At 43.3% G+C, this 14,167-nt stretch overlaps 1 protein-coding gene across 9 annotated transcripts in view; it reads left to right on the top strand.

The window, feature by feature from the left end:
- The window catches only part of NTRK2 (neurotrophic receptor tyrosine kinase 2), a 179,049-nt gene that overhangs the window by 134,999 nt on the left and 29,883 nt on the right, over positions 1 to 14,167 (top strand). For all 9 annotated transcript variants that reach the window (XM_083576712.1, XM_083576704.1, XM_083576709.1 and 6 more), the window contains one exon: positions 11,548 to 11,678. In XM_083576712.1, the coding sequence (XP_083432838.1) occupies positions 11,548 to 11,678 (131 nt within the window). The remainder of the gene's footprint in view (positions 1 to 11,547; positions 11,679 to 14,167) is intronic.

The following is a 14,167-nucleotide window of genomic DNA, read 5'->3' as shown; positions in this document are numbered from 1 at the left end:
TTCACATCACCAAGATTCTTAACTTTGAAGTGTTTATTTAACTCTTTGGCTAGTTTTTTTACTTGTTCTTGTGTCTTTGAAGTATAAATCAGGTCATCTACATAAACAAGCAAAGATTCTTGAGCATCTCCTGAACCTCTGAAATATAAGCAATTGTCAGCCTTGCTCCTGCTAAAACCAATGCCTACCAAAACGTCATTCAAACACTCATTCCAATTATGAGCAGATTGCTTGAGTCCATAAATAGATTTATGTAGTTTCCATACCTGATTTGATTTACCAACTTTCAATCCTGGCGGTAGCTCCATATAGAGCTCTTCAGCCAAGTCTGAATGAAGATAAGCTGTAGAGACATCAAATTGATTCACTTTGAACCCTTTCTGAGCAGCAACTGCTAATAGTGCCCGTAGGGTTTCACTCCTTGAAGTGGGTGCATAGACTTCGGAATAATGTAACCCCTTTCTTTGCGTAAAACCTCGAGCTACAAGCCTTGCTTTGTACTCTGGTTTCCCCATCGCTGTTGTCTTTATCCTGTACACCCACCTACAACTTACTGCCTTGGTACCTTCTGGCAGTTTGGTGATGGAAAACACACCCAGTTCTTTCATAGAATTCAACTCTTTTTGCATGGCCTCACGCCACCTACTGGCCTCCTCCTGGGGTAATTGCTCAACCTCCTCAAAACTTTCAGGTTCGCAATTTGCCAAACCAGCCCAAACACTAATAGCTTGGTACCTTTCAGGAGGTTTACCTTTGGTGGTACGCTTGGAACGCCTTAACAGTTCCTGCGATGTTCCTTCAGTTTCTCCTTCTGACCCAGAATCACTAGTCGTCACCTGTTTGTCACTAGTAGTTGAAGAACTTTCTGATTCTGACTTTACACGTCTCTCTTGCTGTACAGGTGAACTTTTAGAGCTAGAAGATTCTGACTTTACAGACTTGGGTGAACTAGACGATTTCTCACCCTCGTCCTTAGACTCAAATTCCTCAGCCTGTTCTGGAACTAATACCTGCCCGGGGGCCTGAGTTTTATTGTTACTGTTCACCACATCAAATAGTATGTCAGGATTTCCATGAATTTTATTCCAACCATCCTGTTCACAAAATTCTGCACTTCTGCTGATTGTGATTTTCGTTTGATTGCCTTCTACATTCACAAATCTCCAACCTTTTGTGTTTGCTTGATAACCACAGAAAAACATTTCTTTAGATCTAGGATCGCCTTTCCTACGTTGTGCCCTAGGCACCAGCACATAAGCACGACATCCAAAAACTCTTAGATGATCAATTTTTGGTTTTTTCCCAAATAGCATGAAGTAAGGAGTGTTGCCTACTGTGCTATTGTATACTCTGTTAAAAGTATAATTCGCATACAGTGCAGCCTCAGCCCAAAAACGCTGTGGAAGTCCAGAATCAAACAGCAAAGCAGCAATGGCTTCCTGTAATGTACGAAATTTTCTTTCGGCAACTGCATTCTCCTGTGGTGAATAGGGATTGGTAAGTCTATGAACTATACCTTTCCTTTTTAACCACGTCTCCAACGTGTGGTTCACATATTCCCCACCACGATCTGATTGTATTTTACGTACCCTGGTGTCAAATTTACATTCGACTTCTTCAATCCAATCCATCAGGATGGAAGCTGCTTGTGATTTTTCTTTCAGAAAGAAAACCCAACTAGCCCTTGAAAAATCATCCACCAAAATTTGCATAAATCTCGCACCTCCAAGCGATTTGACTGGCATAGGGCCACACACATCTGTGTGCACAAGTTCAAAGGGTTTTTTGCTTACTCTATCAGATCTAGGATAGTTACATGTCTTAACCTTAGCATGTTTACAAGCACAACAATCCAGAAAATTTGGACAGGGTTTAATGTTACACTCCTCAGCTAAATCTGGCATCTTGCTTACATACTTAAAGCATATATGAGCTAACCTTCTGTGTAGTAGATGTGCACAACCTGTATGAGGAGCCTTATTTACACACTTAGCTTGCGCTTCACCTGTTGAACATCTACCTGCTGCTAACTGCTCTTCATCCAAAACAAAAAGCCCATCCTCACAGGGAATTTTAACTAGCTCCTTCCCCTGTTTCGAAATGGTGCACACATCATTTTCAAACTCAACCTTAAAACCACTTTTTACCAGGCATGACACACTCAAAAGTCCATTCTTCATTCCTGGAAGAACAAAAACAGGAAGGTTAGTTTGCAAACAGTTAACATAAATTGTGCCTTTAAGGTTCATTTCTCGTTTGCTATTGTCTGCTATAGTCACAGTTTTTGCAACTGGCAATGTCTTGCAGTTCATCAAGCTGCCACTAGATGTCGCTGGAACTAAACTGTGACTTGCTCCACTGTCAATTATCCACTTCAAGGTTTGTTGGCTCCTTTTAGGACTCTGTTGTGCTGCCATTGCAGATAGTCCCTTATCAGCACCTGCTCCCCCTCTGGATCGTTGATTCTTGTAGTTCTCACGTCGTCTTCCCCTGTAGCTCCGGAAACGAGCCTTGGACTGTTGAAATTCCTGTTGCTTTTCTGGACACTTTGCTATCAAATGAAACCTGCTGCCACATCGAAAACATGACTTGCTGGCCATAGCAGACACTTGTGAGGCTTCCTTACAGCTCTGCCTGCTAGTTCCCCCACACTGGGAATTATCTGAACATCCAACCCTTGGGGTATTTGAATTATCAATACGTTTTCGATGATGTTGATATTCTTGCTCACACAATCTACCAGTAACATAATTCATATTCAGCTGGTCCTCTGGCAAAACTTGTAAAGTTAGTACTAAGTTTTCAAACCCTGCATGCAGGCTGCTAAGCAGAGTATAAACTTTAATATTTTCAGGAAAATTCACACCTAGAGATGACAGTCGGTTGAAATACTCAGTCATCTGTGACGTGTGTTCAACCACACTATCCCCTGGCTTCAGTTTCAACTCATACAAAGCACGTATAATGTTCACCTTCTCTCCGGGCGTGGCTCTATGGTGAATTCGCCTAAGAGCTTCCCAAATTTCAAATGCAGACCTTAAATTTTCCACATGAGGTAATTGGGAATCGTCTATCGATACCATCAACATGCATCTAGCTTTAGTGTCCATTTTATCATGTTCCCTGTTCTGAGCATGTGCAGCAGCCTGTTGCTGTGCTGTGGCATCTGCTGCAACAGCCACAAACGGCTTTCGCCTCTGGACATAGTCAGCACACACTTCTTTGGCTTCCAACCAGACTTGAGCCCTCTTAGACCACTGCACGTAATTAGCAGAGTTCAACTTTGTAAAGGGAACCTGGAAATTTTCCACTGCCATTCTTGGGGTCTGCTGCTACTCCCTCTGTGTGCCCTTGCTTCTCTTTCCCCTTGGGATTTGTTTTACTCACTTTTCAGACGCCTCCAGCCTCCTCTGACGCCTTTAAGAGCTGGATTTACGACCAAGCCGGTCTTCTCTCATCCGAAAGCTGCTTTCACTTTCTCTGCACACAATACAGCTGTAGAAACGTAGAAGGAGCCATAACCTAAGAGAGTCTGTGTACTGGTCCAGTAAACGCTTCCGCTGCGCCACCAGCAACAGTTCTCTTTGCAGAGCATTAATTAAGTCCAGTGCAGAGATTCTTGTTGCAGTACAAGCTTCAAAGTCTCAGCAGCAAAGAAATAACGACACAGGGAAGCCTGTCTTTCCAAAGACAGGTTTATTGCAGAAAGATAACAGAAACACCTCCGGAGCTTTCAGACATTTTTGCTTCACGCCCCACAGGCAGAGAAAACAAACACTCTTTATATACTGAGCAACTTAACAACTTAACGAGCTTGACTACTTAAAGTCACATGACATTGCTAACTTGCCAGCGTCTTAGGTTTCACACCTTAACAGTTTCTTCTATCAACTCTTTTCAAATATCAATTAAAATCAAATAGAAAATATTGCCATGTTTCAAATGCTGATGGCGAATATCCATCTCAAATTAACTGTCAACATTTCATACCATTTAACACATTTATATACTGTATTTTTCACTCTATAAGACGCACTTTTCCCCTCCTAAAAAGTAAGGGGAAATGTGTGTGCGTCTTATGGAGCGAATGCAGGCTCCATGGCTTTAGCAAAAGCTCCAGAGCCTTCATGTTGCTTTTGCTGAAGCCAGGAGAGCAAGAGGGGTCGGTGCGCACTGATCCCTCTTGCTCTCCTGGCTTCGCTTTGCTGGAGAGGCGTTGCACAGCTTTCCCTCTCTGCACAGCGCCCCTTCAGCGAAGCGTGAGGAGAAATGGAAGGGGCTAGGCTTCTGCTGCCACTTCACTGAAGGGGCGCTGCACAGAGAGGGAGAGAATATTTTTTTTCTTGTTCTCCTCCTCTAAAACTAGGTGCGTCTTATGGTCAGGTGCGTCTTATGGAGCGAAAAATACGGTACACAGTGACTGCATTTTTATTATTTGTTACATTAATAATCCATCTGCTACTCAAAGCTGTGTGTACAGAAGCTATCCCCAGATATCCTATCCAGGCATTGACCAGACTCAGACCTGATTAGCAAATTTGGGACTTCATGTGCTTTTAGATCAGGATTGGGGAACCTGTGTCCCTCTAGTTTAACAACTCCCATCTTCCATGACCATTGGTCATGCTTGCTGGAGCTGATGGGAGTTGTAGTTAAACAATATGGGGGGGGGATAGGTCCCTCATCACTTTGTAGAAAACTTTGCACTGTTTCACACAGCAAGATGAAGTGGTGATCTGCTGTGTCAGTAATCCAGTCCATGTAAAACTTTCATATCACCCAACATTGTGGTAAGCCTGGTGCTTTTTGGTGTTGTCAGTTCATCCATTCGGATACTGGCTGTTTAAATCCTGAATAGTTCCAAGCATTGAGCTTTAAATGGCAAATATATACCATATTTTTCCGTGTATAAGACTAGGTTTTCCCCCAAAAAAATAATGTCAAAAATCGGTGGACATCTTATACACGGATAGTACCAAGGGTGGACTGGCGATTGGTTGTTGCCCCCCAAATAGGGGGCGTCTTATACATGGGGGTGTCTTATAGACGGAAAAAGACTGTATATAGTAAAGCAGTAAATTTAAATTACATAATCAGTGGATAGGAAATCAATAAGGCAATGCATGTGGTGAACCAATCCTTAAATAGGTTGTAATTGACAACAATACCAGAAGGGCTGTTGAAAGTAAACAAGGATATAGATTATCAGCAATATCTTGATGATCGGTGGAGGAAAACTTACTTATTGCTTACCTAAGAGACCCAGGATACCTGCAGGGCATTCCAACATGACTGTTAATGGAAGATGAAATGTAGGAGCTACCTGAAAAGGCTTATTTGTGATGGCATCTAATGCTCTATGACAGGCATGTCCAACTCCCAAGAGACTGTGATCTATTCCCACTATTAAAAAACTGGCAGTGATCTACCCATTGGATTGACCAAATTGTTTGGATTGTTGAGCTTTTCTTAGGGAGCCAGAGTTGCTGAGCTTTTTTTGGGGGGGGGGATAAATAGCTGAGAGTCCAAAGATTGAGCAGGATTGACCACGGACACCCCACGATCAACGAGTAGGCCTGTTCTATGAGAACACTGCAGAATTAAGGGTTCTTGATTAATCAGAGGTGCCAGCTCAGTTTTCTTCTAAGCACAGGTTAGCTAAGCACAGGGGCGCACAGTGTTTTGGAAAGGGATAGGATTGTAAACCACATGGGACTTCCTCCCCACCATTTGCCAAAACCTGTGTGAGGCACATGTACAACGGTTTCCTGCTTACCCACATTATATTGGTTTGCACGGTGCCTTTCCAGCTGACCACTATGGGTGGTTTAAGAAGGGCCTGAAGATGTCCAGTTCAAAAAAAAAGGTACTTTAGATATTGTGTTGTAATCTATCGATTCCTGCATGCGCCATTCACAGCATTGGACCAGTGACTAGGATGCTGGACATAGGCTAAGGTGGAGCCATGGTTTTCCAGTAGTGATGTATGGAAATGAGAGCTGGACCATAAAGAAGGCAGATCGCTGAAGAATTGATGCTTTTGAATTATGGTGCTGGAGGAGACTCTTGAGAGTCCCATGGACTGCAAGAAGATCTATCCATTCTGAAGGAAATCAGCCCTGAGTGCTCACTGGAAGGACAGATCGTGAAGCTGAGGCTCCAATACTTTGGCCACCTCATGAGAAGAGAAGACTCCCTGGAAAAGACCCTGATGTTGGGAAAGATGGAGGGCACAAGGAGAAGGGGACGACAGAGGACGGGATGGTTGGACAGTGTTCTCGAAGCTACCAGCATGAGTTTGACCAAACTGCGAGAGGCAGTGGAAGACAGGAGTGCCTAGCATGGGGTCATGAAGAGTCGGACATGACTAAATGACTAAACAACACGAAGGTGGAGCAGGTTCAAATCCCCACATGCCCACAAAGCTTACTGGGTGACCTTGCAATAATCACTATCTTAGCATTGTGCAGATTAAAGATGGCAGGGGAGAGATGGGATTCTGTCCTGAACTCCTCGTAGGAAGAGCAAAATAAAAATATGTCATGAAATAAATAACTGCATGCATACTAAGCCATAGAACTGAAGCCAAGAGGCAGGTTGAGGAGCAAGAGAAGGCAGAGTAGATTTAGAACAGTTCTGGGGAGGCTTCAAAATGTTGGAGAATATTATCTTATGGTCAAGCTCATTAGGGTAGCTGAATAAATCAAAGCTGAATAAAAGTGATTGTCCTTTATCTGCGCATGCCCTTATTCAGCAAAGTCCTGCATCTGCCGGAAGATTGGACTCATGCCCTTCTGTGAATACCAAACAGCCTTGGATGCTTGCCTCGTGCCCACTTTTTTCAGGAACAGTGGGCTGTGAGGAGGGGGCAACCGTGGTTACAAATACTTGTGATTGTTTCCCCCTCCTTTCAGATGTATCGGAACAAAATGTTCAGGCCGTGGCCCATCTCCCTCTGCTTCTCAGGCTACGGATGGAAAGTTGTGAGCGAGTTCATTATGGTGCGATAAATCAGCCAATAAACTTGCATGCATTGTCACTGCGGAAGTGTTGGGGCAGCTCGTGTTCCTTAGTGACAGCTGCTTGGCACAGGATGCCGCAATTATCAACAGAGAGAGATTTTGAGAGAGAAGAGGAAGAAGAGGAAGATAGATGGATATATTTTGAGAGAGGGAGGCTGGGAGAGAGATGCAATTTGGAGGGAAAGGGCATGCCTAGGTGTAGACAGCACAGAAGCATTGTAGCAAGTGTGTTGTTTTGCTGTGGGGCAAAAATAAAATAGTATGTAAATTATTATAAATCTTACCAGAAACTCAGTGGGGGGGGGAGCCTGTGGGTGCAACTTCTGTTCCATTAATTTTGTTTAGTTGTTTATATGTGGGGGGGGGGGTTTACTGCATTTTGGTGTTTGCTTTTTATTTTCCTTTTAATGTTTAAGAGAATATTTTGTTTCATTGTTAATTGCATTACTTTAAATGTGAAGTATAGAAGGGGAAGAAATGGAGGCAGTGAGAGATTTTACGTTCTTGGGCTCCGTGATCACTGTAGATGGTGACAGCAGCCATGAAATTAAAAGACTCCTGCTTCTTGGGAGAAAAGCAATGACAAACCTAGACAGCATCTTAAAAAGCAGAGACATTACCTTGCCGACAAAGGTCCGTATAGTTAAAGCTATGGTTTTCCCAGTAGTGATGTATGGAAGTGAGAGCTGGACCATAAAGAAGGCTGATCACCGAAGAATTGATGCTTTTGAATTCTGGTGCTGGAGGAGACTCTTGAGAGTCCCATGGACTGCAAGAAGATCAAACCTATCCATTCTGAAGGAAATCAGCCCTGAGTGCTCACTGGAAGGACAGATCCTGAAGCTGAGGCTCCAATACTTTGGCCACCTCAGGAGAAGAGAAGACTCCCTGGAAAAGACCCTGATGTTGGGAAAGATGGCGGGCACAAGAAGAAGGGACGTCTGAGGACAAGATGGTTGGATAGTGTTCTCAAAGCTACTAACATGAGTTTGACCAAACTGTAGGAGGCAGTGGAAGACAGGAGTGCCTGGCGTGCTCTGGTCCAGGGGGTCACGAAGAGTCGGACACGACTAAACGACTAAACAACAACAAATGTGCATCATTAATATATTTGGATCTGATTCTCATTTGTAATGTTTTGCAGTGTTCTATTTGATCATTTAAGGCAGCTTGAATCCTACAATTCCTTTGGAAATGTGAAGCAGTGTAGAAATGATAGGCTGTGATACTGGTGCTGGCAGAACTGAGATTTAGGTAGCTCCCCGTCACCAAGTCAAATGGCCAAATATCAACCTTAAACCCAGCATGCATTTTTTTCTTTCTATATGGTCTGCCACCATTTACTGCACTTGTAGCCTGCTGTATATATATATTCCTCAGAAAGGCCACAGTTCAGTGGTAGACCATGTATAGAAGGTCCCAGGGTCACTCCTTAGCTTCTCCAGTAGCAGGGATAGTTTAAGATCCTAGCATGAGCACTTGGGAGCTTGACAATACTGGGCCTAATGGGACATTGTATAAGGAAGATTCACATATTGGAAACATGTGCCGAGGAGGGGGACCAAGATGATTAAGGGGCTGAGAAACAAGTCTTATGAGGAATGGTTGAGGGAGTTGGGTGTTTAGCCTGGAAAAGAGGTGACATGGTAATCATCTTCAAATATCTGAAGGGCTGTCACATGGAAGACGGAGCAAGCTTGTTTTCTGCTGTTCCAAATAACAGGAAAGGAGATTCCAACTAAACTTTAGGAAGAACTTTCTGATGGCAAGAGCTTCTCAACAGTGGAACATACTACTTCTGAAGGTTGTTGACTTCTTCACTGGAAGTTTTTAAACAGAGTTTGGATGGCCATCTGGCAGGGATTTAGCTGTGATTCCTGCAGTTCTATAATTCTGTGTTCGTAGAGGCAGGTTCTGAGTTCAGGCAAGTCTGTTAGCCTAGTTCTACATTTTCAGGGCCCTCTTATATCTGTTGGCATTTTGGAGCCATCACTTCAACGTGAAAAGCAACGGTGGGGAAACTTATGCAGCTGGCAGGCTGCATCCTTTACCTGTTGCATCCTCCACTGGCCATTTTGACAAGAGGATGGGGTTGATCAGTGGCACCTGCAACCGCTGCTTATTTTGTCTGGGCCAGTGTTTGATTTACACTATAAAGCAGGGGTAGAGAACCTTTATTCCCCTCTGTACCTGTCCTATATCTCATGGGTCAAATGTGACAGGCCTTGCTCCAGGAGTGGTTTGCAGTGAAACTCCTGCTAAAACAGAAGCTTTCACTCTTGCTATACAGGAGCATCTGATATAGGGTCTGCAATGCTGCAATGCGCTCTATGTGGGGCTACCTTTGAAGGTGACCCGGAAACTACAACTAATCCAGAATGCGGCAGCTAGACTGGTGACTGGGGGCGGCCGCTGAGACCACATAACACTGGTCTTGAAAGACCTACATTGGATCCCAGTACGTTTCCGAGCACAATTCAAAGTGTTTGTGTTGACCTTTAAAGCCCTAAATGGCCTCAGCCCAGTATACCTGAAGGAGCGTCTCCACCCCCATCCTTCTGCCTGGACACTGAGGTCCAGCGCCAAGGGCCTTCTGGTGGTTCCCTCATTGTGAGAAGCAAAGCTACAGGGAACCAGGCAGAGGGCCTTCTTGGTAGTGGTGCCCGCCCTGTGGAATACCCTCCCATCAGATGTCAAAGTGATAAACAACTCCCTGACATTCAGAAGACATCTTAACGCAGCCCTGTTCAGGGAAGTTTTTAAAGTGTGACATCTTAGTGTATTTTTGGTCTTTGTGGAAGCTGCCCAGAGTGGCTGGGGAAACCCAGCCAGATGGGCGGGGTAAAAATAATAAAATTATTATTATTATTATTATTATTATTATTATTATTATTAAGGGAAGCAGACAAAAATAAAGCAGCAACAGCAGCATTGTCATAATTTTATCCTTTTCGTATCATCTCAAGTAACATCTCAAAAACAGGAATAGTTGTTCAGTATAGTTTGTGACATTCATACGTCTGTATGGTCTGGTATTTTAAGGACTAAGACTGCAATCCTGTACATACTTACATGGCGATAAGTCTCATAGAATTCAATGAGGCTTACATTTGAGTAGACATGTCCTGTAAATATTTTTGTAAGCAGGAAAAGAAAGAAGAACAGGCATCAAAGAAAATGGTGAAGGGTCCAAGTTTTAATACAGCAAGACAGATTTATCCTGTAGCAGACAATTGCCCAAGCTCTGATGGCCATATTGCTGCCAATTGTCTTATTTCTCTGTTTAACCTCAGAGCAAGAGTGTAAATCATATTTGCTAGAATGAAACATTTTATTTATCCTAGTTGTTGAATGAAACAGACAGAGTAAGTGGCAGCTTAATTTAAGAGGAGCAAGCGAGGAGAGCCACAGAGTAGGCTGGATTTAATTAAATGAAGACCTACTTTATCTTCCTAGGTTATATGAATTTCCCCCCTCCCCCCCCTCAGAAATTTTCTTTGCTGTGCAATAAAGGGGAGCAGCTGTTAAAGAAATTTTTAAAAACGGAAGTGACAGGAAATAAACACAGCCTGTCTTTCAGTGTTTTCCTCCTCTTAATTTATTTCTTGAAGCAGCAGCATTCAGAATTTTTTTTTTCAGAGCTCACTCTGCTGTGGTGATCAAAGACATCCCAGGATGACGGACGACCTTGATCTTGTCAAGAAGAAACACACTTTTTCCCTCTCTAAGCCTTTTCAACCTAACCTGTACACCATTTTAACAGCAATATCAAAGTATTTCATTCTTGTGCTCCACCCTCTTTTGGCTTTGCCTCCCCACATCAGAATGTGGCCCCTGGAAGGCTAACCAGCTCTGATATATTTAAATTCCATTTTATGTATTTTATGTTCAATTCCCCCTTTGTTTGGGGGCAGGGGAAATGTATACCTCATACATAATATAAGTAAATGGTTACGTCTAACCAGAGGTGTTATGTACTGAAGTTCTCATCCTGGGCCAGCAGGGGGATACTGTAGATAGTTATGCAAATGAAGGATCGAAAGTGACGTTCAGTGATTGGATAGTTTTAGAAAATGGCAACAGTTACATTGTTCTGGAGCTCTATATAAGCAGGCTGACTGAGCTCCTCAGTTCAGTTCTGTTCAGCTTACAAATAAAGAGCTGCTTTGGAAGAATCGCTGTGTCGTCTGATATGTTCGCCCACAATTTAACAAGAAGAAAGCTGAGGAAGGTGTTGGGGCAGATTGAAACGATTGTCATGTCACATGATTGGTGGGTGGGCGGAGTTTGCTAGAAATGGCCATGTGAGCCTGAATGGTCCTGACCTCTGCATTAGCTGCTTTGACTTAACATGGCCAGGTAAAAAAAGAGGAGTCCTGCTTTGGGGCCGGACTTGCCAAGTCAACAGAGCAAACAAGCCCTGTTGCTCTACATGCTGGGATTTTACCTGGGCCCACTTCCCAAACTGCCGCTCTCCCTGGCCAGGAAATTCATTTCTAATCCTTGCTTTACCTTCATTTTGCAGTTGTCCAGCACATCAAGCGACACAATATTGTTCTCAAAAGGGAACTGGGAGAAGGAGCCTTTGGGAAAGTCTTCTTGGCCGAATGTTATAATCTGTGTCATGAGCAGGAAAAGATCTTGGTTGCAGTGAAGGTAAAACAGACCATCTTTGTTGTGGATGTAACGGTTGATGTTTGTTGCCATTGAATTGTCTCCAGCTATAAATGGTTCCTGTAAAACATGGGTGAGGAACCTGTGGCCCTCCAGATGTTATTGGACTCCAGCTCTCATTGGCCGAAGCCAGCATGGCCAACCGTCAAGGATAATGGGAGTTGTAGTTTAGCATCATCCATAGAGTCACAGTCACATAGTTGGCTGCTATTAACATCGTGCAAATGTTAATAGGAAGTCAGGAGATTCCTGTGAAAATGCCTAGAAGTAGGTTGTGGCCTACCTGAAAGCCATACCCTTTCGAAGGAGAACCTTGTCATAATCTCGATCTCACATTCCAGTTGCGTTTATTCAGCAGGGAAGAAAAAGCACTCTGCAGATGCTTGAAGATGCACTCTCTCTTGCTTCACGTGCTCGAGAGTTGAGCCCTAGTGCAGTACTCCAAACATGTTCCATGGCAGAACATTAGTGATAAAGTGCTCCTTGCTGTGGCTCTCATCCCTAAATGGTTTCTTACAGCATGGGGGATAATTTAATTAGATCTACATTTTTAAGCAAACTTGGTGCATGTGAGGCCACCTATGCACTTAGTTTGTGTGTCAACCAGTACTTTACTATGTGCCTGGAGAAAAGTACTAGCATTCCAAGAATTATGCTTTTTCTTCAAGTCTTCATTATGTGTTTTTTTTAATATATGAATTGGTCAGCCAAGGGGGACACACAATTGTTTTTTAATAATAATAATAATAATAATAATAATAATAATAATAATAATAATGTATTATTTATACCCCGCCCATCTGGCTGGGCCTCCCCAGCCACTCTGGGCGGCTTCCATAGAAACCAAAAATACACTAAAATATCACACGTTAAAAACTTCCCTGAACAGGGCTGCCTTAAGATGTCTTCTGAATGTCAGGTAGTTGTTTATCGCTTTGACATCTGATGGGAGGACGTTCCACAGGGCGGGCGCCACTACCGAGAAGGCCCTCTGCCTGGTTCCCTGTAGCTTTGCTTCTCGCAATGAGGGAACCGCCAGAAGGCCCTCGGCGCTGGACCTCAGCGTCCGGGCAGAACGATGGGGGTGGAGACGCTCCTTCAGGTATACTGGACCGAGGCCGTTTAGGGCTTTAAAGGTCAGCACCAACACTTTGAATTGTGCTCGGAAACGTACTGGGAGCCAATGTAGGTCTTTCAAGACCGGTGTTATGTGGTCTCGGCGGCCGCCCCCAGTCACCAGTCTAGCTGCCGCATTCTGGATTAGTTGTAGTTTCCGAGTCACCTTCAAAGGTAGCCCCACGTAGAGCGTAGAATGCTTATTATTCCTTCTTTTCTGAATTGTAAACAATGCGATATCACTTCCTGTCTCTTTAAGACAATAGAATCTTGATAAAACATGTTTACTTTCCAGGAGCAGTAGAGGATTACATCTGTTAGCCTACCGCTCCCTTCTGTGTGTTCAGATGCAGAAGGTGTGCCCATTGTGGTTACAAATCAATGCACGAAGGCTCTGCGAGATCATTGGCCCAGCATTTTTGCAGAGTTCTCAATTGCATGGGAGCATCTACTTTGCTTCCAGTTGTACACATACCACATAGGACTTTGTCCACACTGATGAACACACAGAAGATATGGGCAGGACCAGAGGATACAGTCTTCCTCTCCACCATCACTTTTCACATATTGAGTGAATGCAATTTGCAAGTGTGAGCAGGACTGCAGTTGCAAGTTGACAGATCTGGAACTCTGACTTTGTAGTTAATGCTTAGCTCTTACTCAAAGTAGCTTTGTAGTTGACAATATTGTTGTCACCCTGATGCAGAGATAAAACATAAGAGCACAAATAATGCAAAAAGATTTTTTTCTCTCTCTCTTACACACCCGCACACCAATATGTATATTCACCTGGGAGTGAGCCCCACTGAAAATAGTGGAACTTATTTCTGTATAAATACATACAGGATTGTGCTGGAATTTTAGGGGATGTTATATGCACACATCCTTCAATTCTCCTTGTGGAATATACACTTTGTGACTAATATGTCCATTTCAGAAAGATTTTAGACAGAGGAGAATCTGAGCAAGTTGCCTCAGAAGGCCAAATAATCTCACTTAATGTTCAAGTATTGTCACATTTGCTATTCATTCATTGGATCGTTGACATGCCTCCTTGGTGGTTGCTGGGCAACCCAGAACAGCATTGTGTATACATGTTAGGGAATGGCAGCCACTGTTTCCTGTGAGAAGACAAAATCTCAAAAGGTAGCATTTTCAGGGTGTGTGGAAGAGAGGATGGCAAATATTCTAATCTTGTATGAATTAATAGCTTTAGAAGAAAGGGTATTCATAAAAATTGATTTGATATAAAAAGAGGAAAACACATACAGAGGGAAGCTCTGCTTTGCCCTTAAAAAAAAAACAACTTGACTCAGGTTTATTTTTACTTTCAGTTTGTTTGGACAGAGTTTGAT

Source organism: Podarcis filfolensis, assembly GCF_964270895.1.
Source record: "Podarcis filfolensis genome assembly, chromosome: 11".
Taxonomy (NCBI): domain Eukaryota; kingdom Metazoa; phylum Chordata; class Lepidosauria; order Squamata; family Lacertidae; genus Podarcis; species Podarcis filfolensis.
The sequence above is the reverse complement of the archived record's forward strand: the minus strand, read 5'-3'. Positions and strand labels throughout refer to the sequence as shown.